The 25,536-nt window shown below is 45.9% G+C and overlaps 1 protein-coding gene across 1 annotated transcript in view; it reads left to right on the top strand.

Moving 5' to 3' along the window:
* LOC142576619 (branched-chain alpha-ketoacid dehydrogenase kinase-like) overlaps nucleotides 1–25,536 on the top strand; it is a 116,028-nt gene that overhangs the window by 26,716 nt on the left and 63,776 nt on the right. Inside the window, exons 2-3 of the mRNA XM_075686822.1 lie at nucleotides 3,780–3,848; nucleotides 22,152–22,262. Coding sequence (XP_075542937.1) covers nucleotides 3,780–3,848; nucleotides 22,152–22,262 — 180 coding nt within the window. The remainder of the gene's footprint in view (nucleotides 1–3,779; nucleotides 3,849–22,151; nucleotides 22,263–25,536) is intronic.

Below are 25,536 nucleotides of genomic sequence, written 5' to 3'. Positions count from 1 at the left end.
CGATTGGACCTAATGGGAGACCTTGTTGGCGTACAACTGTGCCCCTACGTTACCAAAACCTTGGATCTGAAGACGGTTGCTACCATCCTCTGGACTGACTCTACGGTAGCTAGGTACTGGATCAAGGGAAACGCTGCCAGATGGAAGCCCTTTGTAGCAAGTCGAGTCTCAGAGTTACAAGCGCTGACAGATCCCGAGGATTGGAAACACTGCCCAGGTTCAGACAACCTCGCTGACCTAATCACCCGCGGCATAGTCCCCATCAGCCCTGCGAGAAAGCGAATTGTGGTGGAGAGGACCCCATTGGCTTCAGGAGGATGACACTCATTGGCCAACAATAAGTGAGCCGAGCTCGAAGGTTGGGGAGTGCCAAATGGAAGAGTGAAAGGTGACGGTGTTGCCTACAGCAACATCGTCATCCATGGCAATTCTCAATGTTGAGAATTAGTTCATTCAGCAGAGTCGTGTGAGTAAACTGCATGGGTCTGCCGCTTTGTCGACAACTGCCACAACAAAGAAGAAAAGACGATCGGCCCATTACGAGTTGAAAAAGTAATCGGCGCCGAAAGATACTGGTTGGCTAAAGCTCAAGGAGATGCGTTCAGCAACAACATTTCAAAACTGAAGAATCTAAGACCGCTGCACAAGAGCGCTCCTGTTTTGCCTTTCAACCCGTACTTAGACAAAGAGGGCCTCATGCGAGTTGGTGGACACTTGCAATTCAGGGATAACAACGAAGAGACTAAGCATCCCATCGTTCTTCCTGGCAATCACTTCCTCACGTCACTGCTCATACGGAAGGAACACTTGAGAATGCTGCACGCGGGCGTACGCGATACTCTAGCACATCTGCGAGAATCGTATTGGATTATCAGAGGACGTCAGGCCATAAAGAAAGTTATCAAGCAGTGCCTTGTCTGTCACAAAGTTACCCTCCAGCTACGGAACCAGTAGCACCACTTCCAGCTGACAGAGTGACAAAAGGAAACCTATTCGACATCGTTGGCATCGATTTTGCAGGGCCCTTGATTTGTCAACAGTCACACGACAGCAACAAATGCTACATCGATATTATCTCCTGTGCTGTGACGTGCCGTCCACCTTGAGCTTGTCAGCGACCTGTCGGCTTCAGCCTTCCTCTTAGCCTTTAAACGCTTTGCGGGGCGCCGTGGAATCTGCTCGACGGTGTATTCGGGCAATGTGCTCACATTCAAGCAAGCACCCAGGGATCTAAAGGCCATGTTAATGCTGTTGCAAGTCAAGGAATTGCAGTCATACTTTGCCAGAAACCAGATCAGATGGAAATTTATTGTTGAACGGGCAGCTTGGTGGGGCGGATTCTGGGAGCGGAGGATGTTGCGATCTGTGAAAGTAGCATTGCGAAAGGTGCAACGTCGGAGCAGCTTGAGTTTCGAACTGACCACCGTTCTTTATGAGGTGGAGGCCATGATCAACTCACACCCTTTGACATTCATATATGATGATGCTCAAGAGCTAGAACCACTGTCACCGGCGCACTTCCTTGTGGGAAGAAAGTTGACGACTCTTCTTCCACACCTGCTGCTGGACAAAATTCCTGGTGGTGGCATGCATCTCTCACAACACTGGAAGTACCGGACTACCATGGCCGATGGTTTTGCGGAGATGGTGGCAGAAAGAGTACTTATTGGAGCTCAGATCGGTACATATGTGCCGACCAATGGCATCGAGTGATCTGAAGAAAGACGCCTTGATGCACCTGAAGGAAGACCGCTTGAAATGCCACATGTGTAAGACCGCCAGAATTAAGAAAACATTTACGGGTAGAGACGGCAGGGTGGGGTCCTGCAAATTGGTATTAAGTGGGGGAACAGAGGTGAAGTGACCGATACAGCTGCTGTATCCCTTAGAGATTGTAGAGCAATGAGCTCAATAATAGTTTGCTCATCCGGGGGAGGTTGTTGTATATCCTCCATTCTGGAGCCAAAACAACCCTGTGCTGGGGGCCACCGACGATGTGGCGAGGAGGACTCCCCCACATAAAACAGCACTGCTGAGGTTGCTGTGGCAGAAGCGCCAGACACTTGACACCCCTAAAACTGCTTGCAAATTACTGGCGGGCGCGTTCTACGAACGGCGACCGGTGGTGCGGTAGGGCTTTTCAGGTTTGGAGCGGGTTGCTTGCACATGCGGCGTGCAAGAAAGCCTGTTTGGCACAGTGTATTGTGACTTTCCCTTTCTCTCTACTCTCTCCCCTTTGTCATACCTTCTAGTAAAAAATAAATTAGTTTTCTTGATGCACTCGAAGCGAACGGATGTCTGTCATTTTTCCGTAAGTTAAAAGTTCTCCGTCACTTATTCCACAACAGAGCGTTCGCATGCGAGAACGCTCGGCGTCACCATCAAGACATGCCACGTCCATGCAAATGGAAACGACAGCGTCGCTGAGCAGCTGAAATATCTCATGCTTCTGGGCATTTGCCACAAGGCATGCAGTGTGACTTGGGCCCATGTATTTAGGTGCACGTACTTGGTGGCTGTGCACGCTGCATGTTCCAGGGCACTGTGGACAGCGGCATCAACAAATTTGAATGTTAATTTGCTGTCACTTACTTATAGGGTAAGATAATGATTTAAATGCGTGTTGTATTCCTGGCTTGCTCTAGCTGTGTACATTAATTCTCCCAGATCTTCGAATAAGTCCGTGCCCAGAACTTTCTGTTAATTAGGACAAACACAGTTGCTGCTATTTTGTAACGAATTTTCTGTATTTTGTTTCTCATCCTTCGCAAAGTAGGGCTTGCTGAACATGTCTTTGGTTTCGGTGTTGTTCCTGTATATTCCTGCCTTATGTGTGAACTGTATAACGGCAACAGGAGGCACATGGTACACTGAAACAGTCGGTTCTGTGAGCTGGGTAAGAAAAGCCGAAATTTATATTGGTGATTTTCCGCGGCAAGTCCGTGTGCCTCCTCACCCTTCGTATGTCCTGATCGATGTGGGAAAGGTACTTGGACGCCACCTAGCATGCCATTGCCGAAAGGGCAAGGTCAGTCGGAGGAATGTATTCAGGTAGAATTCCTTCGTAATTTGTTTGTGGCGGCTGATGCCACAATACTTAATATTTTTACGCTCCTGCTACGTTTATATTCTCTGCCCTTACGATCCATGGTTTGTTATCGCAAGCCATATAAGCTTAAAGAAATGTATTACCCTAATGTCGCCAAATTCAGCATATTCTGTACCTTTATGCCGCGAGCTGCGACTATCCCAGCCTACTTTTACTATTCTGCCCCGCCAGATACATGGACCAATACATAGACCATTAATAATAGTGATACATTGACCATTCACCGTTGGTCCCTGCTATTACAACCCAAGTCCTCGGTCAAAGTCGTTTACCTCTATACCTGGCCGGCAGGCTGCAGCCTGTGAGAATGGTACGGGAAGGCGACCCTAACGATGAAAATTTTGAGGGACACCCTTGAATAACTAAGCGTTATCATTCGAGCTTGGGGTCAGTGCATCTTGAGGAATGAAATGCGCAAGTTCGGACAAACGACGAAGTTTGCGGCAAGGTCATCTGAGCTTGCGCTGTTCATTTATCGATACACCTAAATGTATTACCCGCCCGGGTTTTCATGTCTCGAGGTGGTGCATGTGTTGTAAGCTGGCAGTGTATGTAGCCGTTGCATTTGCCGCAGCGAATTTCTCGCGCTTTGCAGAAAAAAGAGCGCGCGTGATCCTGTGTAGCGAGTGCGCTGCCATGTGCCGTTTCTCCTTTCTCTTCCTCCTTGCAGCCCTCCGTACGGTTGACGCCAACTACCATCCTGTACTCGGGCAAGTCTCCCGACGGCAGCCATCTGCTGGTAAGAATAGTGCTCACCTCTGGTGCGCCTTCTCTGCAGCAGGGCACCCCGCTGTCTCACACTGGCACGGGTTCAGACCTCCCGATGACATTGTCAGAGTGCCCTCCTCTTCTCGTCCGCTGTTTGCTTTTGTGAAAGGCCTGTTGCAATGCTTGCGAGGCACTAGAGAGGTTTAGATGAGGAAACACCTGCTGCAGTGGCTGAGACATGGCACAGCTGAGCACGAAGCCGCGGGTTCAATCATTTCGATGGGTGTGGAATGAAAAAATTAAATCAAAGTGTGTGTACCATGCGTTGGGCACACGTATAAAGAAACCCAGGTGTTCAAAATTAATCAGGAGTTCCCCACTGTGGCGTGCCCCATAATCATGTACGCCCACTTGTGCTTCCTTTTTTTTTAATTAGGAAATGGGAGCACTCTGTTCTCTCTCCTGTCCCCTTTGTTGTTGCGTTACTTTTTAAAACACTCAGCCACACATAAACTCGGTTTGCTGACATTTTTATACAGGACCAAAGTGGCTTGCATACGTCTCCTAATCGAAGTCTCTATATTGATGAAGGAACAAATTGAAATCTGTGCAACATCAGCTGTATCGCCATTGCCATTCGTCTAATGCTGCGAAAAAGAAAGAAAAGGAGATAAGTTAATAAAAACGAGAGCTTCACCTCGGGAGCTTCTATATAAATATATGGGAGCAGAGAAATCGTTTTCTTCGGCAACCACTGCGCCAAAATTAGTGAGGTTTGTTGCATTTAAAAGAAAAAGTTAGAATCTATTGATTCTTCGAAGCTCAATATTTATTTAGGCTGGCAATTCCTTAATAAAAATTTTCAGGAAACGAAACTATGAAGTTTAGAACTCCATAACTCTGCCATGAAAAACGATATCACAATTCTGTAAACTGCATATAATAGTAGATCCAAAGTGGACTAAATTGTTGCATTATACATGGTTCTCTAGTAAACCACTAGTATTTGGTAGGCCTTGCGCAGTACCCTTGTAAACATTGTAACAAATTTACATAATATACAAATTGATATACTACATTTGTTTGCTTTACATGTTCAAAGTGATGCAGTTTGCAGAAGGGTGACATCTGTTTTCTTTGCAGAGTTAACGTTAACTTCGTGCTTCTATTTTTCTTACAGTTTGGTAACTTAAACAAAAATTGGGCATAAATCAAGATTGCGCTTTTTACAGTCACTAGAATTTACCTTTTTTCTCTTAAATGCAACGAATTTCATTCAAATCGGCCCAATGGTTGCCTTGTAAAAGCATTTCTGCCTTTTCCATGTATTTGAACAAGCAGTATCGGAGTTGGCCTGAGCTAGAGGTCCCTCTCAAAGGGGTCCCGGACCAGCTCTCAGGCCTAGTGGGAAAACGGTCAGCGGATAGCATACGCTGCTGTGAACATCTCAGCCAAATTTCTATTGCTTACCCAGTGTTGGCGCTGTCGCATCGTACTAGCATGAGCGGACACAAAGACGACAATGTTTCGTTCGACCCTCGGATGTTGTGCTTGCCGTCGAGATAAGTGTGAAAGGAAATGTGCCACTTATGCCATTCGGTGCCAGAAGACAGCTGCATGCAGCTATCTACAGGTCTTCCTGCTTGCTTTAATCCAAGTGCCAGCTGGAATAAACTATGCGCCACGGAAATAATCTGAGCACCACACTATTCAAGTGTGAAACTTTTAATCGTAGCATCAGAGCATTTAATCCCAGCGGCATCACAAATAGGCCATGTGCCAGTAAATTTAAGCCAATTGCTAGTCAAGTTAATCAATGCAAAAAAAATTAGCTGACGGTTACATACTTTCTAACACGTGTTTACATTTTGCGATATACTGAAAATCGCACCCGTCACCGTGCTGACTGGCAGAGCCGCAACGTGCAGCGCTATGTATATACTGACCATACAGTTGTTGCTTTTCAGCAACTGCAGGAACCGTAATCTTTACCTGGAAATGCTTGTGGCGAATGCTATGTGCGAAGGCAAGCTTTCTGGTTCCTTTTTTTTTCCCAAACGGCAGCGCCGCCAGAGGTGGATTGATGGACAAGGCTGAACCCTCTAAATCGCATGGCAGCTTATGCCACCTAGCCGTGACTAGGGGTATATATTGTACTTAGTTGGGGGTGAAATTTTACTCTTGCCTTGATTTTACCCACAAATCAGATAACCTTTGTTTGGTGATTTCTACACGCTTAATGTCTATTTTGCATCCATTGTCCCTAAACCTCAGTGCTTTGAAAAAGTCAGCCTCGTTGTTTCGAACTGTATGGCGAAGCCCTTTACAGAAATGTGCCAGGTGTTCAGCCATTTCCTCCTCTCCACACACCCCGCATAACGTGTACATCCCTTGCATATGTCGGTGCACTCACGCTTAATCGCACTCATTTCAAAGGTGGGAGTGCGAGTGCGAGTGAGTGCCAGTGGGTGAGAGTGGAGGTGAGTGCAAGTGCGAGGGAGTGCCAGTGAGCGTGAGTGGAGGTGAGTGTGAACGAGACTGAGTGTGAGTGGAGGCATGTGTGAACGAGAGTGAGTGCTTGAGTGTGAAAGTGGTGAGTGCTTGTGAGTGAGTGTGAACACGAGTGAGTGTGAACACGAGTGAGTGCCTGTGTGCGCAAGTGCAGGTGAGTGTGAACGTGGTGAGTGGAGGTGAGTGGAGGTGAGTGTGAACATGAGTGTTAGTGCAGGTGAGTGCGGACATGGGGGAGCGGAGGTGAGCATGAATGTGAGTTAGTATGTGCAGGTGTAGTGGGAATGTGAGTGAGTGCTCGTGAGTGTTAGTAGACATGAGTACGAAGGTGATGAGTGAGCATCAGTATTACCATGGCTGAGTATATCCCAGCTAGAGCAACAGTTGAAGACGTTTAAGTTCCCTTTAAAAGTGGGACGCAATAGCGTAAACATGCTACGTTCGCATTGGAAATCGTGGGAAGCTGTTGTTGGCGGGACCCTATCGAAGAGGAAGTGGACGCAGCATCGAAGGCACACGTATGTGCTGTGTCCGAACTCTTCTTCTTGATATAAAACCCCATTTTAAGAGCGTGCACGCCATCAACCAACAGTGGCTGCATGGGTTAACATGCTGGTCTCGCAACCCATAGTTCTTCGGGTCAAATCCCCAGCCCGCAATTTTAGTTTTAGGTTATCGTCTTATTTATTTATTACCTCTATCGAAAATTTTCGCTCGCAGCCAAGAGATGCCGAAAGTGCCAATACCGGATTTTCTGTGAAACCAGCTTCTAAATGATATCATGTTAAAAAAAGCAACAATCTGTCTTATTCAAGGATATATCATCATTCGAACTGTCAGAAGATAAAGTGGAAGAAGTCAGCATCTCATGTCAAGGTCAGCGCTCGTGCACTGCCATTCACATTACTGTGATATGTACATGCTTTTATGTGAATATGCTATCATTTGCAGGTGCTAGAAAGCAAGACACTTGACTTGATATTTCAAATGCATTTGAGTGCTCGGAGTATCAGTTGATATGAATGAGTGAAAGAATCTGTTCTTATCGATGGAAATGGAACGGCTGCCAGTTGGGAGGCATGTGAGTGAGAAGACTGAATTGGGTCCTTAAGCAACACTTACTCATTCTGCGTGGATTTAAATCGGCCATGTCGCTACGAGAAAAGCTCTCCCATCGAAAATTCACTGCTAGTGAAAATTTTTATATTTGGGTGTGTATTTACATGTCAGGCCCATTTCTCTTTCTTCAGCAGTTGACTTTCACTTTCCAACGTAAATTAGTGTTAACTCGATGCATTTTAGTGCTTGAGAAGATAAACCCAGTTGTTGCAGCATGCCTTCATTCATTGCTTACGTAGTTTATTGTTACGTAATGGGTTTTTTTAGTGTAATGTATGGAAAACAATTCTTTCTATTGTTTCAAATACCTGAGTGAACTCTTGCTTGTGTACACTAGCTCAGCTAATTAATTGTCATGGCTCGTGCAATAAATGAACAACTAAACAAAAAGTGCAAACCGCAGAGGCATTCAAAATCAGGCATGGGAAGACCTTTGCAGACGGCCTCAAGGGGCCCGGGAAAGGCCCCTTGGCCGACGAGTTGCTAAGGCACAACCGTTGGAAGTCATGTGAGCCATGTGTGTGTGCCCGCGTATGTGTATCGGCAGCGCCTACTCTTCCTTTGGGTGCACACTCTTTCTCCCCATATGCCTACGCGACAAGTTGCCGCCGGGTGCTTGCAGGTGCGCGCATGAGACGGTTATGTCCATTTATGGTTAGATCCTGCGCCTGGGTTCCTGATTGGACCAAACCACGTTAGGGGGACCTAAAATACTCTGATGGTGAAGCTTTCCCGAAGAACTTCCATGCTGCTGCACTGCATTGCCGGACCCGCGGGCTTTCTCTGCACTGTGGAAGCTGCGCCAAAGTGGCGGATGTCTGCTATGTGCTTGATATTTTGGTCACTATTACCCAACATTGCGATAATTTAGCTCCTGTAATATACCACATTACCGCAAGATAATACAGCAGCGACTCGCTGCACACAAAATGCGTTTGTGTGCTATAAATACGGGGATTTTGTATATTTCCTTCTATGCTTGCAGGTTTGTCACCGCATTTGTCTGCATTTGCGGGGCTGTTTCATTAAGTGTGGCATGACAAACGTAAAGATGATGATGACGTTTTTAGTTTTAATTTAGTTTTTTTCATTACTCTTATCGCATGCATCACCCTTTTGCCCGCTTATCCATGCGAATAACTTTGTTTTCATTCTCTTTTGCGTGTGACTTCATTTTATGCGTTTCTACGCACTTACAGCTCCTACATTACCGTTTCCGAATGCACCGGAACTAGACTGCACTGATGCCATTCGACAGATGATTTTTGCATTATCTCGCTGCTCCAGCACTAAGGCAAGGCTTAAAGATGGGTAAGTTCCATGCTGTACCGCACCATTGAAGTTAACTAGTCTCCAAGTGTCTTGCATAGAAACTGAACACAAACAAACTACAGCACGTAGGCAGATGCCCATGGCCATCCACTTGCTTCCCGAGCACAGAAAGCCCATGGGTCCTAAACGGGTCCGGCACAGCAGCGGTGCAGCATGGCAGTTCCCCGCAAAAGCCTCACGCGAGAGCCGGCGTTCTGGAAACTCTCCCAGTATTCCAGGCATAGAGGATTCTATACTTGCGGACAACTTTGTGTGGCAATCATAGGTAAGCTATGGAAGCAAAGTGCGCACAAGTAAGAGCGCTTCTGAAAAGAGTCCCGCATTTTCATCCACATTCGTTTAAGCTGCGGAAGAGAAAACATAAACACCTTATTTGCAACAGTTAAATAAGATAAAACACACCACTGAATGTAAAAGTTTACTTATCTTGCAGCTTTTCCTTTCTGTATCTGGGCAAATGCAAAACCATTGCACGGGAAACTGCGTCGATTCAGCGTCTGTTCTGAGCAGCCAAAAGCACTATCAGACACTGGCAGACTACTTGGCGCCGTGACACATGTGCAGCAGCCATGCGCCTGTAGCTTTTCCTTCATTGCCACAGAAGGTTGTCCACGAGTCCACCCTAACCATAGAGTTTCGTACAGTAATTACTAGAGGGAGCCCTGGAGCTAGTGTATAAGGGAACTGCAATAGGAGCGGTTGTACCAGCTGTAATGGTTGGCGTCAGGCATGAAATAGATGGTAGCTGGCCCATGTCGTCGTCCAACTCATCCACGCTGAGGACGTTGTTGAAGGGAAGGACTTGTTATCGAGAACAAGGAATATGGGATTTATTTACAGTATCTACGTGAGAATGTTACAGTTCGTCAGTCTAACATGACTGAAAGAGGAATGCACACTTGGCAGCCGCGCAACAGCTGCTTATAAACACTTTGTCCTCCCTAGGTGAGGTAAAACGGCCGTTCACCATCAACCAATTCAGAGCGTCCAAAGTTATCGTAGCCAACCCGCTTTTGAGGGGGAGGGTTTACACACTCACCTTCGCACCGGTTTCACTGACCACGCCAAGGTTGAGAGAGTTTTCGCAGACACAGGTCTTGCCCTGAGCAGGCGCCTCTTGGTCCTAGAGTTGACCCCGCAGACAGTGGCCGCCGCGTCTGTCCATTGACTGACAACTCCTAAGACCCGTGAGACGGCACTGCAAAACTTCTTATTCCAGGAGTTACACCGCTTCAAACAAGCCGTGATGGTGATGGCAAATCCACTAACAATACATGGTCTGCCGACTGCGTGTAGACATCCCGGCGTCGCTCGCTGGGGGACGTGGCGTATTGCCGTCTTTACAAAGCTAGTTGCCGCACCAGACATGCCGGCGCCGTCCGGTTGGGGACTGTCGCTTCCCCGAAGATCGCCAGCCTCCGCAGGTCGAACGTAACACAGCATGGGAATTATGGGAAGTACATACATGGATTTGCCTAAACTTCGCCATTCGGGCTTCAAACGGCTTTGTGACTTTGTAAGCCTGCCATTTTCAACAATGTAGTGCGTAATAAATAATAGAATGAACATTATTAAAATTGTCCGACGGCATGTTTCAAACACGGAACCTTTAGCACAGAAGCCTGATACTAAAACCATTAAGCCACGGACGCTTTTTTTTCTTTATTTCCAGTTTGGCTACAAGCCTCAAAGGAGTTCGTGATCACAGTCACACTCGTTTTATTTGTGTTAAAGTATCCGGCATTGACATCACATCTTCATCACAGTCAAGCATCTTGTACAAGTTACATACTTTCACAAACATTTTCACGGAATACTCATACACAGATCTACTTTTAACATCACAGTGTCTACATGCTAGCAGACTACGCCAGTCTGCGTGCAGCCCGAGTAAAAAGCTAACGTCCATGTGTTCAAAATCGCATTCAGAAGGTAAAAAATGAATGCCATGTGGATTGAGCGTAGGTCTACCTTTAAAGTTCTCTGTAATATATCCCAAAAGAATATGGCATTATTACAATCAATGAAAACATGTTCAATCACTTCAGCTTTGTTGCACAGAAAGCCCTGGTTCCCCTTGACACATCAATCCCTCTTTCCTTTCACCACATTATAGCAGACAAGGTTCCCGTGTGATGCTTGAAGAAAAATGTTTTAATGTTTGCCAGTATCCACATATTTTTAACCCTTTTAAGTACATTTTACCCAGGCCCTTGAAACATTAACCGATACAATGGTACAGGGAGCACAATCTCAATAAGATCCTTCATACGACGCTTTCTTTTTACATTGAAGAGGTACTCAAGATTAAGCCACGAATGCATGCATCAATAGGTGATGTGAAATGCTTTTATGAATTTATCGCGAGCGTACCAGTGCCTTGAGATGCTTGGCGTGTTTCGATTTGGGCACCTCGACAAGCTCAATCGTTGGAATTAGTGCTGATTTAGCGTGTTCTCAGCGTCTTCTGCACTTCGAAGAGTATCGAGTGCTTTGAAATTTATGACAATGAAGGCATATAGAGCATAGTAAACAAAGCCACAAGAACGTGTGAATCCACAAGCACGAAGATCGGAGAAATCCATGAACTTTCCATCACTGCAGTGCCAGAGTTCCCTCTAGCATATTGTAGGAAACTCTATGACTCTAACCGTGCTCGTGTTCCTGACCGCCGTGTGACTCCGGATGGCTCCCATTGGTTGAGTTAATGCAGGTGCTCTTTTTGACGCTAGTGCCAAAGCGCCCTTCAATTACGGCCTTTATGGGCGGGCGATACTTTATGAAAGTGGCGGTGCACATAGTTGTTTACATCTAAAGTCCCTTTATTTACCTCGTCATGGCAACAGGAACAGCAGCCGCGCAGCACCTCCTTTCCAAAGCAGCTTTTTTTATTATTATACTGACTTGTCCGGCTCACTACCCGCTTCCCCCCTCCCCCCCTGTCGCATGCGCAGTTATTTTTTTGCTTTTGCCTGTGCCCGCGGCGCATTCTTTTTTATGCGCACGCTACACCGCGAACTGTGTGTTTTTTTTTTTTTTTTCTTCATTCAAATACACACCGAATGGACGGGATGGCACGGCATGCCACGCGCGAGTATACAAAAAATGCCAATGCATCCTTCAAAGCATAAGGACGTATTGGAATTGTCTGTTCTAAACTCCACTACTATGAAGACAGAACCCCGTACGGGATATAAAGAGAGAGCACACTGCTCTGTAGATAAGAACTCTGCTTCTAACTTGTGTAGTTGCTGGCATACACTATGGTGCTCTGTCACTCGATGTTCGCTCGCCTGTAGCAATGTATTAAGCCAGCTTTTTTTATGTTGTCTCGTCTACCTGCCATTATCTCCTCAATGATCAACGAGGGGCCAGCTCTGAGCGAACACGGTTAAAGTTGGTGGCCGCTGGAAGTCATGAAGTTATTTAAATATGAAGCATTAGTAACGAAAGAACTAAGTTCATTCTATTCCGTAATTGTTTTAAAGAAATATGAATATTTAAAGCAATTTGAGTTAAAGGTGTATCATTAGGTGTTCTAGAGTGCTTGTGGCATGTTGACCTAGATTGATTCGAAGACCTTCGTACGGATGTGTGAATGGTTTTGTCACCATGAATAAATTGAAACAAAAACTTCAGTTACACTAGTTTTGACCTACTTTGCCGTGGTATAAATCAGCTCTTTTCAATATTTGAGTCGATTAATCTGTTAACTTGTATCAACCTTATTGCCTTCCTCTACACCCCCTCTTACAAGTTCTTTTGTGTACGTAAATCAAACAGTACTGGCGTACTCCAGCATTGGTTGAAGAAGCATTTTGTAGGCTAGAAGATTTATATCTGCGGGCGCGAGACGAAGGCGTCTTCTCAGAAAGATGTCTCGCTTTAGTGCTGAGCGTATACGTTGATTTCCACTTGAGGTTATGGTGTTAACATGGGTTTACCGTCGAAGAGCGTGTGTTAAAGTCACACCTAAATATTACCTTGAAATACAGAAATGAGAGGTGTGTCAATAATAATGTAAGCAAAATTAGATATAAGTTTCTTTCTCCTTACTGTTAGTGTTACTGATGTTTCACTCCTGACACCAAGAAAAGGTAGAATATTGTATATGGTGGTCATCATTGCAATTAGTTTCGCGTTACGAAAACCAATTAACGAATAGACGGATGTTACCATGTAATCGGGAAGGCAAATTGTTTAGGTATATTAAAAATAAAACTGGGCCCAAAACAGTGCCTTGGGACACACCAGATGTAACAGATGCTAAATTGGAAGCTTCGTTATGAATATACACGAATTGTGAGCGGCAGAGGGCGGCACACTCACTCACATTCACTCGCACTCATTTCAAGGGCGTGAGTGCGAGTGAGTGCCATTGAGTGCGAGTGGAGATGAGTACAAGTGTGAGTGGAGGGTAGTGCCAGTGAGTGTGAGCAGAGACGAGTGCGAGTGAAGGCCTGCGAGTGTGAGTAGGGGCGAGTGCGAGTGAGGAGGGAGTGCCATTGAGTGTGAGTGGAGGTGAGTGCGAGGGAGGGTCAGCGAGTGTGAGTGGAGATGAGTGAGAGCGTTTGCCAGTGAGCGTGAATGGAGGTGACTGTGAGTGCCAGTGAGTGTGAGTGGAGATGAGTGCGACCGTGAGTGCGAATTTAAGGTGAACGTGGGCGTGAGCGACTGCAGGGCCTGGAAAAATTAGTGAGTGAGTGTTCTCCCACACTGCCAACCTATGGTCCCTTGTTATTCAACCCGGTACGTCTTAGTCTGGAAAAAAGCAGCCGTCGTGGCTTCAGGCAACGAAGAGCTTCCTCTAGAACTATCGTAGATGTCAGCACCATCTGGTGGCGCGTCAAGGTGGCTTCCTGCGCTTTCCCTCTCGCGTTCCCTTCGCTGTCGCCATATTTCATTCCCCGCTGTGCTCCACGTTCGTTCTTTCGTCCTTCGCTGCACTCGTTTGCTCGGTTACACTGAGGGAGGACGAGGCACGGTGACGCTCAACGCAGGGACGGGCGCCTAAGGGCTGCACTCAAAAATAAGATTGCGAGTCAAAATGGCTTAAACGTTAAATGCAGTTACCGGAAGATGACGGCACAAATTTTTGTGGTTGCTGCTAGCATTTATGAATGACTGCAGTATATTGCAACGAAATTAATGCCACACAATGGCTTATCTTTTTAGTATAAAACACTAGGATTAAAAAAAAAAGCGCTTAATTTACAGGAGTAGAGACTGAGTGAAGGCTGAAAGCACATCTAGTTTGTGTTTATTGAACAATAAAGTGCTGCATGGTCACCTTAATTACTCTTCAGTAACTTGTTTAGTTGTGTTGGTTACTACATTTCTGATCTTGAAGGAAACAGCGCTGTTTCCTTTAAGGTAATTATTTATAGCTGTCCCAAAATCCTGGCTAACACTACGCGGCTGATCACTCGCAGACAGCTTTCGGGACTGTTTTGAGCTGATACCTGTTATGGGGACAGGGCTTCGGCAACCTTCAGCAGCGTCTGCTTGGATCTCAAACCAGATTGACCATCGGAGAGGGTCAAGCAGGGAAGATGAGATGATGTAAAAACAAATAACAGAAGTTTAATACATCGTTACGAGTGAGCAGTGCATTCCAAAACAGAAAGTAGAAAAACATTCGGCATGTGTGCTTCTGCACGCAAGGGAAGAGAAGATCTGCACGTGGAGTGTCGCTGGCCTTCTTATACCCTACACCATCTGGGCAACCTCATTTTCGCTTGCTAACTGGTAGAGGGCCTTGTCAACACACCGGTCAGCCCACATTCGGAGAGAAATTCGGAGAGAAATCACTCCCTTGTGTAGAGTTGGTGCACATAAGACAAAGGAGAGTAGGATTTGCACTGGCGCATAATCCCGTCGCAAGCACCCGACGGTCAACGTTTTACATGTGGAAGAGCATGACCATTAGGCACGTTGTGTCTGAGGCAGGTGGCGTCCGTTCCATTCATGGCCGCACAATAAAGTTTGAATCGTAACAGGACTTTCTCGCGGAGGCATGTAAAGTCATCTGTTGGGCCGGGAAGCTTTGAGGGCATCTTACAGAGAAAATTCGCTTACGCTCCAAAAAGAATAATTTAAAGTCACGAAATAAAAAGTTTCTTGTTGTAAGCCTTTGAGGGTCAATGACGTAAGTATACGGCGCCGCAAACAAGTCCAAAAATGGTCGATGACGTATATTTATGGCACTGTCTGTACGTTTAAAAAGCGCACCAATTTCTTAACTTTTTCTTTTCTGTCATGTGCTGCCACTATGTGGGAATACAGGGAATCTTTTTCGCGCGCCTCCCTCTCTCGGTTTTCGTTGCATGGTTTATTTTAGAGCTAGTTTGCTCCCAAGCGTCTATATACTACCGCTGGCGCAGTGGCGTGTGCACGGGCAGGCGGCGGTTTGGGTTTCATTCCGCGCGCGGTTTCGGCTTCTTGCGCTTGCAAAACTGATGGCTATCTTGTTACTAAACGCTCAAAGAGCGACCGCCTCTTTCTCTGTCGTTTAGTGCTCACAGGGGTGCGCATAAGAAGGATGTCGCTGTGCATGCGTTTCCGCAGCATTTTTTTTTTTTTACATTTACGAAAACTAATTGCCTCTGGTTGGCGATAAGATGAAGATTAGCAGAAATTTGTCACATGTGCTTTTTTGACGGGCACACAACCACACAGTTTTCTTGGAGTGCGCGCACCTATACAGTTCGATTATACTATGGATGTACAAATTAGTTATTAGTGTAAGCGCAGGAACACTTGAGTCTTGTGAAATATTCTCGTGTGGGCATTTTCAAGACCTTGAACTATGTGTATCAAAATGCACGAAATTTTTAATTCTTACAAGTTTATTTCCTTTTTTATTGTTAATAATGAATGAAGAGTACATATATACCAACGCAAAATATTTTTTTCTCACTTTACGGCTCAGAGCTTATCGGGCATTCTTCCTGAGTCATGTCATCTACATCGCGCCGTACCTTTATTGGGGTGAAGCGGAAAAGGCCAAGCTAGACTCCCTAATCAGAACCGGCCTCTACCGCGTGCTCGGCCTTCCGCAGTCCACAAGCACTGAGAAGCTGCTGGAGCTTGGGCTCCATAACACCATCGATGAGCTAATAGAAGCTCACACAGCAGCTCAGATAATGAGACTTTCATCCACTAAGCCAGGGATTAACATTTTAGAAGAAGCGGGAATCCAACCCAGACATGAACCGGCGACTAAAATTAGCTTGACCTGGGAAACCAGAAGTCGCATCATGGTTGACCCCGTCCCGCGAAACATCCACCCAGTGCATAACGAGGGTAGAAGATTCGCGAGGGCCAAGTCCATCTTTAAAAAGATCAATCAGCAGAAACTAGATGCCCTCTTTGTCGATGCTGCCAGATATGACAGTAGGGATAAGTTCGCTGCCTTGGTGGTAGACACAGGGGGCAAGCTGGTCAATGCAGCCTCTGTTTATACGAAGTTTGCCCATGTGGCGGAGGAAGCGGCGATCGCTCTGGCTTTTCACAGCTCAAAAGTTCCCGCTATCATCTTCTCGGATTCACGCACGGCGGTTAGATCCTTCTCGTCCGCCATCATATCTGAACAGGCAAACAATATTGTGAGTAAAGCACTTCAAAGGACTAGGGAGAGCAGCGAAGGAGGATACTAAATCTTGTGGTTCCCAGCCCATCTAGATAGCTCAATTAACCCGCTTAGATGTAATCCTAACGAGCAGGCCCACCGGAAAGCGCGCAATTTCACACACCGTGCTGTCGCAGGTAGCCAGGCTTGGAATGAGGTCAACATCCACAAAGATCCATTATGTACTTTCCATGAAATTGTTTCCCATTATCGACTAGGCAGGAGGACATTTCCACCCCCTCACCCCAAATTGAACAAACCTCAGGCTACCACAATCAGACTCCTGCAAACCCGTTCGTATCCCACTCCTCGATCCCTTAACAAGATAGATCCTGAAGACTCACAGTCGTGTCCCAAATGTGGTCATGACTCACGCTCTTTTGACCACATGCTCTGGCTGTGCCCAGCCCTTAACGCCTGTCCACCCATCACGAAAGAACAATGGCAGGAGTCTCTCAAGAGCAGCAATCTGCACATTCAACTCCAGGCTGTCCAGAGGGCCCACGACATTGCGGCAGGACTTGATCTCCCAGCCCCATCGTGGGCGGAGCCACTGACTTGATCTTCGGGAGCCTTCGGTTTTGGCTCCCCAAGATCTCAGTCCCTCAGGACTCAAATAAAGTTCTTGTCATGTCATGTCACTTTACGGTCACCCTAGAAAAATTGTGGTAAATTTTTTTCAAAATAGGTCGCTAAGAAGAATTGGAATCCGCAGTAAAAAAAAATTGACCCTGGGCAGTTGCATATGGCGAAGAAAATCGACCCTCATATGGTTAATATGATAGCGTTAAAGAGCCTGTGTCACAGAAAATTTGGCATCCGGCGTCTTGCGTCAAATGTTCCGGCAAAAAGTTTTTCGAGCCACCCGTACCCAGGTCCTCCATGTGCCGCAAGGAATTTACTAACTGAATTTCTCAAGCTAAAATACATGGAGAAATGGTAAACTATGGCTTACACACTACCTACAGTCATGATAGATCTCGAATTGTAATTCGACTATACGAGAAGGCATAATTCTATTACACGAAAACTCAAAGAAACCCCTTCACACTCGCAGACCGGCCGCGGCATCCGTCATTTGTGTACACCGGCATGATGGGTGCCTTGTAAAGTGTACTAGAATATGGTTGAGTAGGACGGACGGCTGGGGTTGCCCATGCTTTGCAGTGAGGCGAGACGATGACAAAAAATACTGTGGCGGCTTTGCGATAGAAGTGGATAGGAACGCGTCAAGGTTGCGCCGTTGGAAACTACTGGCAATACTTCTCGGAAGGGCCATTTGTACTACTTCACACGCAGGTCTATGCGTTCAGACTGCTTAAATGGTGTTTATATTTCTATATGACATGTATTTATGCCTTAGGAATAGGCGCCTTTCTTTCTCTTCTTTATTTTATTGTATATTTTTTTAATGCAGCTCTGTGATTGTGCGCATTGCGGCCGCAGTGTCGGCTTTCATTATGCTATGTTATTGTATGATTCCCTTTGGAGAACAGATGTTTTTCTTGTTCTTCAAGCAGTATGTATCTCTCCTGTGTGTATTTTTGCACATATAGTTTTGCTTCAGCAGGTCTTGTGAAACGCAGACGAAAAAACATATGTAACCTTCCTACTTGCTGCTTCAAATAATTAAACCATATATGTCCTATCTGGCGGCCTGCACTCAGAGTTGTGGGAAGTATTATAGAAAAAAAATATTGCAATGCAACATTCCATTCATGTCTTCACCTTCCTCACATAACAGAATTCGGAGTAATTTATATACGGGTTCTTTTATTGCTGTCGGACCTCAGGCACTGAAAACACTTTTACATAGCCATTATATATGCTAATCTTTGGCCCGTCAGCCGTGTGAAATTTTTTTTCCAATCCATGCTTAACAACAACTAAAAAAGAAAAAATATGGCGTGGTAGCCTAATTAGTGGCTACATTGTGGATATGGCATTGCGCTGCTAAACTCGAGCTCATGGGTCCCAACCAGGTCGCGGAATTAGATAAGAACAAAATGGAAAAACACTCAGGTACTTCTGTTAAGGTGTACTAAAGAACCCCAGGTAGTGAGAACTGAACAGGGTGCTTCATAACCATATCGCCAGACGTAAAACGCCTGAATTTGTTTAACTTGAAAAATAAAAAATAAAGAAGGTAGCTCTGTCCATCGACTTCTTCTAGGAATGTAAACGAGATAAATTATTCTTGAGTTTGATTTCTGAGAAGAACATGTTATGCTTATCTTATATTTCATACCTAAATGTAATGCCACTCCCGTCTGTACGTCCACTCAACTGAGCAGATTCTGCATTATAAACGGCTGCTTTCAGTTATCCAGTGCACTATCATAAGGACAATAATGAAGCAATTAAAGGAACGGCATGCCTCTCATACATGTAGAGATATTTGAAGATCTGCTGTGTTCCTTCAAGAAGATAAGTGTGGTTCCACATTGGGCACCCAGTTTTAATGGGTGGCAGGCATAACTGTCAAAAAAATGTTTTCCTTGCCTGAATCAAGTTAGCAGATTTACAGGCTGCCCCAAAACGGGGCGCTTATATTGAATGACAGCTAGGAACTTGTTCAGCGGAACCGATTAGCACCCGTGTGTTAATTCTGTCAGGAACTGGTGCTCAGTGCAACAGGCATGATTCTCCAGCAGTACAATCATTCGGAATAAGAGTCCTCGCTTCCATCGGCCCCTCACCTTCGAGACTTTAAAAGTCCTTTTATGCATTGCATTTAGAACGGAAATGGCTTTTCGGTCATTGTTAATAGTGAATTCCAAAGTCGAATACAATCTTAACAGCAAATACCATTCGATTAGACTATATGTTTCTACTTCATTTCGCCTGCTGGCACATTTAAGGAGATTGCCAGACAAGCCACGGAGATTACATTGGCAAAGACTTCCCGGTTTCCCCGATTCAGTCTGAGTACATAGGCAATATCTATTCCCTAACACTGTTGTTCATATTAACGTCCAATAATTGCCTTGATTCCTTTTCTTGGAAAGTCGACTGGTTCATCCGGGGCTGGCGCAGCTTTTAAAAGAAACATGCTTATTCCGGTCGCGAGTTATCACTTTCTCAGTCAGTGCATTTAGAATATGATAATCTTTCTCTTACATACATGTCGTGGATATATGTCTATGCACCCTTAGATTTACCAAGAATTGCATTGGTAATCTGCATCTCTTCACACCACGCAGTCAATAAACCTGGTTTATTTCACTTTAATAATGTTTTCTGTGATAATTGTCCCTGATCAATATACCGCCAACAAGAAGCGCACGTAAAATGATACGATATCAATAAAATTTTCTTAAGTAGCTTCATGTTGCAGATAGGCGACTTCTGTGGCAAAGATTATGTGTTACTTTTAGAAAACTATCTTAAAAATATCTGTTCACGTGGCTAAAACTACAATTGGTACCAGCTGACAAGAGTCGCGGGCGCATCAAAGCAAGTAAAACCATAAACAAATTTATCTGCACAGACTTTCTGCGAGAAAAACTGGGCGTATGCCAGCGTCCGCGCAATGACGATGCTAGCAGACGACGCAGTTGACAGCGACAGCAGAATTGAAGACGTCATGTTGTATAACCCATGTCTCAGATATGTATCTGTAGCAAAAAGGTGCGAATATAAATTAGCAGTTAAAATAAAGCACCATTATAAGAGTGTACACGCACAATTGGTCTCAGCGCCCGCAGCGAAATTACATTGAATCTGCCGTGAAGCCCATCTCCACTCCAATCCAGTTCTCTCGAAGCGCCCTCGCCAAATTTTTCCACATGCAGCGCCTCAATGGAAGAGTGCCGTTTGGCCCAGTAACTTGGGGGCCACGGAGTGGCGATTACGGCCCGTGCAAGAGGCCGTGTTTTTGCCAGAAAGCCCGCCTTCGTGCATCATGTTCGCAGCCAGCGTTTCCTGGTAAACATTACAGTTACATGTGCTCCAGTTGCCTGGAAGCGTGAGAAGCAGTCAGGGATCTTTGAATGCTATTGCATTCCGCTCTTAATGGTGAACCTTAAGCGTCCTCTCATGTTTTAAAATTTTGCATTAAATATACAGAAAATATACAAAAGACTTGTCTTTCCATACACACGTTGCTTAAAAGACAAGCACCCAGCTTTAGTCGTCGGCCTCAAGCCATTGGCCCCATCCATCGGCCTCAAGCAAAATACCCGTCATTGATTTATCAAAATTAGCATTGACAACATAAATATTGTGCTGTGTGGTCTCCCAGTAACTGTACGTTGGCAGTTCAACTGTGTTGACGCTTTTATTGCCTGGATTAATTGTCTGGCACTTCGAATAAAGCTTCTGGCGCTTGGAATAAACATGTTGGCACATTGATTAAACTCACTGGCGCACAATTTCTTCTGGCCCTGAGATTAAATACTTTGGCGTTTGGATTAAATAGTATGGCGCTCAAATTATTTCAGCTAGTGCTTGTATTAAAGTGAACAGGAAAGCCTGTAATACACTGATCAGCAATAGTCAAACAAGAAATGCTGCTTTAAGCCAGTGTTTCGACAAGTGGGCTTGTCTTAGCCAGGGCAGCAACGGCTTTCCTTAGCAGCGTTTTTTTTTTATGTATGCGCAGCTCACTACCCCACATCCTTACCTGGGAAGGAGGAGGGAGAAGGGGTGGCCCATTCACTGCCCCCATTGAGAGTGGGGGAGTGGCGCGTGCACACACACGCACACAGACACACAAAAGTACGCTGCAGTTTTGAAGTTCGCAGATGGGCGGGCATGGGCAAAGCCGATCTAACTTCCTTGTGCAAGTTTTGGCAATGCTCCGGAACTTCGTCAATGCGGAACTGCAGCAAGGAAGCAAATAGTCTGCGTCGTGGCTCTTGTCATTTGCAGCTGCCTGTTTCGTCGCTTTCAATACCGAGGTGAACTTAGGTGCATCATTGCGTCACCGCTTCACTCCATTGGAATACGTTAAAAGTGCTGCCAGTATACCGCCACTCGCGTCCGCCGAAAACAAAAGTGCACTTGAGGCGGCCGCTGCCACTGTTGAATTTCTGTTGCACATCGACGAGCAAAATTGAAATGATGAAGTTCTTATATCTTGTTTAAAAAGAATTTCTTAAATAGGTTTAAGCTTCTCCTTCATAGAGGTGACATCATAGTTAGGGTTCCTTGATGTCCTCCTTCCCCGTTGGCGGGTAAGGAGGACATCGAAGAACCCTAACTGCGCAGCCACACGTGGCCATGCCATCCCATGGCGTGGCCGCGAAACTTGACTTTTGTCATCCCAGTAGCGGAGTAGAATTGTTACATTATCCGGGCCATGGATTGCGTTGGGAAATCCTTGCAGCCCTTCAGGGTCTCGGTCTCAGTAGCTGATGCTGTTGTTGATGTACGCCTGCATTTGGAAGGACTAAGCTTGTGGCTAGTTATGTGTTCGTGTTGAATTGAAACGCGGCACTGAGCGACTAGGACTCACTAAAGGGACACACGTGTACACATGTACACCAGCACCTGCAAAGAGTTGGAATATATCTTCTCAAGCTTTTGTGATGTGTAGTCGGGGCCATATATGCTCGTCGCATATTTTCTATATGATCTCGAAAAACGTGTTTATAAACGCTTTCTCTGTTGTGAACAAACCAGGCTCTGCTGCGCACTTCTCCCCTCTTGGCCGAGTGGCCGCCATTGTACTGTGCGCTCGGGGCCAGCTTTGCTTGCACACCTGATGTAATAGTTGGTCACCATCCCCTCACTGTGCAGCGCAGTGCCCAGTACCTGCACAAGGAGCTCCCAGTGAGGATTGCGCACCGCATTGCGGGGTTCCGGAACCTGCCCTTCATCGTGGGCTGCAACCCCACCATCCTGGCCGTGGTCAGTATGTCACGCCGTGCATGCGCCCTCTCGGTATAGATTTGTGCATGCGTGCATGGACCATAGTATATGTTCGAAATGGAAATAGTCTCTTTAAGGACATTGCACTGGAAAGAATAACAGAGCGTTATGCAATTCGTGATCCAATTTCGCGCGCGAGGCATTTTTGAGAAAATCTTTGCTGGAATGCCGTTTGCTTTCGTCACAGCGTTTGGGAGGGCTATTTCATGTTCAATTCATTTAATTTATTTAGGCAGATTATGCATTTCTTGAGGTTCCAAATTACACTATTTCTTCACATCAGTATACAATACACAAAAATTTCTCTACCAGGCAGTACGAGGCTTAAGGTGCTTTTGTGATGCCTGTCGCACACACAGCACTGGAGACAGTTTACAGTCCAGTCTGAATCATACAGCAAAATACATAACGCTAGCGTAACATGCAGCAAAAACAAGATACAAGAAATTGTGAGCAGTCCACAAGGAAAATTTAGTCTAAGGGTTATTGTAAATTGTACAATGGTACTTTTCTACCGCACTGATCTGCTCAAGTTGTTTTTTTGTAAAAAATTAAGGAAATCTACAGTTGCAACCTGTGCTAGTTCTGGTTATTATATTTATAGTCAATCCACAATTATTACACATTTAACGATTTCTATCGGCGCTAGTAATTCGTTGAATAAAGAAATTAAAGATTTCACAGTCTAAAAGTGTTGGTTGTTCCCATTGCATCTAGCTTGTATTGCGGTCGTGCATTTAAGTGAATGCACATCTCAAAGCGAGCTATTAAATGCGGGCTGTGACTGCAGCTTTGGGAGAGGCCTCCGCGCACACGTTGCGTTCCCGATTGCTGTGTAGTATTCCTGGAGCAACTGCAGCCTCTGTTGGAAACACACAGTGCCGTGAATGCCGAGCCCGATGGCGTCTCGTTCTGACATACATCGGTACACTCGCTCTGCCGCAGTCATCGTGGCGCACCGATATACATCTGGGCACGTGGCGGAACACGCATCTCAGTGCTGTGAATGTGCTCCACCCTTTGGATTTTTCATTAATTTTGTTTCCGCCCCCTTAGCGTTCTTTGCACCACCAGTGCAGTGAATGTGGCTACAGTTGGTCGTGTGTTTTGTTTGATCCTTTACGGCGCTTGTATGAAGCAGAACACAAGCTTTGCAATAAAGAATTTCGTGCCTGCTATCAATTCTTTATCTGTGGAGCTGTGAACTTGCCATGACATCATACGAGGTATAGACAAAACACAAAAGAGATATGACTGACAAGAAAGACTGGTGAAGAAAATTCACCGACGAATACAATACTCCCTAATGTGAAATTTAAGTGCGGCTCTATATGTAAAAGAAGTATGCATGTCAGTATTTTGTATTATTATTATATAGGTACACAGTTTATATGAGGAAGAGAACGCGGTGAGTATCATGGCTGGCACGGACAGTTTGTCTCATGCAGCACATTGCGAATGGAGCCAAGTGTGGCGCTACTGCCTCGCTAATTGGTAGGTCACGAGAGGCAGCGTGTGGGTGACGCGTGGGGGCTGTTCACAGCAGCCGCAGCGGAGAGACGTCCGCTCGAGCGGCACTTTGTTTCCATATATGGTATCAGATGCGTTCGCCTCATGTCTTAGCGATGGCGTCATCGGTGAACAGACCACAGTGCACTACTCTGGTGCCATCTTCTAGCAGTCGTTGCTGCAGAGCCTGTCTTGAGCGGCTCTATGCTTTTCTTCTCATGCTTTAGTCGTAACCTCCTCCTCCACTTTCCTCCTCGCAATTTCTTCGCTATCGCCGTCTTTCATCCTTCACTGTGCTTGTCCGCTCTGTTACAGCGAGGGTTGCCGACGCTCAACGCTGGAATGGGAGCTGCTCACTAAAATAAATGCATACCATTCGCTTCCGACACTAATGACCAATATTATCAAGCAATGTATACAGTCAACGACCGATTTTTCGGACCCTCTAGGGAACGTAAAAACGTCCGAAAATTCAGGCAGTCCGAAAAAATGAATGCATGCAAAAAAACGCATCCTTTTTCTTTTTTTCTCAGATCTAGAGGTAAAGGGCGAAGTAACAGGCTTCCGAAGCCCTGCCACAGCATCAGTGAAGTGGCTATAAAAAGAGGCGTTCAAAAACTCTGTATGCAGCCGACTGCCGGTTTATTGTGTACATGTGCATTGTCGGGCAGCCGGTGTTATTGCTGCAGTGGCTTGAAGAACTTGAAGATTGTTGTTTTGACGGCGTTCCAGTTGCATGCGATCATATTCGCCTCGATCTGAGCAAGGGTCATGTCAGCACTGTACACCGATGAAAGAGTCAACAGTGCTCGCGTCAACTCGGCGCTGTAGGCGGTGCAGGCATTGGCTCCTCATTTTCAACATCGGAGTCATCTGAATCCCCCACAACCTGACGGACTATTTCCTCGTCAGTCAGTTCTGCGCGGAGGTCGAGCTCGTTGTCAGCGTCAACAAACTGTTCAAAAGTTATTTCCGTAGGTATGGAAACCCCAGCAGAGCGGAGGTCGTTGATCACGTCGTCCGACGGTACTGCTTTCCGCGCTTTGATGCCATCGGCGAGGACGACGAAGACGGAGTGGGCGCCATCGAAGGCAAGCGAAATCCTCAAGTTGCGAACAGTGGAGTTCGCTGACAAGCGTCAAAGCATCTAGGCCTAGCGTCGCAGAGCACAAGTGACACAACAGCACAACCACACACCACGCTAGCCAAAACGTGGCCTGCGCAAACAAACAAAATGGCGTCGCTCCGGAAACTCTGCCGGAGGCGGAAGTGCGGCGATGAACATAGCCAGCGTGGCCAAACCAAATCGGTGTGTGATGGCTAGATTCGGCTAGTTGTGGTTCAAAGCGGTGATATGCTTTGGCTGCAAGTGGATTTCCTTCGCAAGGGCGCTGCGCGAGGAGCCAAAAGACCTTCTGTCCGTCAAAAAGTCCGGAAAATTGGACGGCGGGGGGTTCGAGCGTCCGAAACTTCAGATGTCCTTACACATTGATTCTATGGGGCTCGTGGCGGTGCCGCGAAGACGTCCGAAATATCAGGCATGTCCGAAAATTTGGGCGTCCGAAAATTCAGTCGTTGACTGTAGTTTGTTTCGTTTAGATAGAATGCTAAAGGTTCACTTACGTGTTTTCTTGCGCCACCTTGTAGCAAGGGTGTGCGAATGTTCGGAACATAATTTCCAATAACAAATCGAATAGTCTCCTATTCGAATGGGTCTTTGAATAGAATAGTCACTATTTGTAAG

The sequence above is a fragment of the Dermacentor variabilis genome, chromosome 3, assembly GCF_050947875.1.
Source record: "Dermacentor variabilis isolate Ectoservices chromosome 3, ASM5094787v1, whole genome shotgun sequence".
NCBI classification, from domain to species: domain Eukaryota; kingdom Metazoa; phylum Arthropoda; class Arachnida; order Ixodida; family Ixodidae; genus Dermacentor; species Dermacentor variabilis.
The sequence above is the reverse complement of the archived record's forward strand: the minus strand, read 5'-3'. Positions and strand labels throughout refer to the sequence as shown.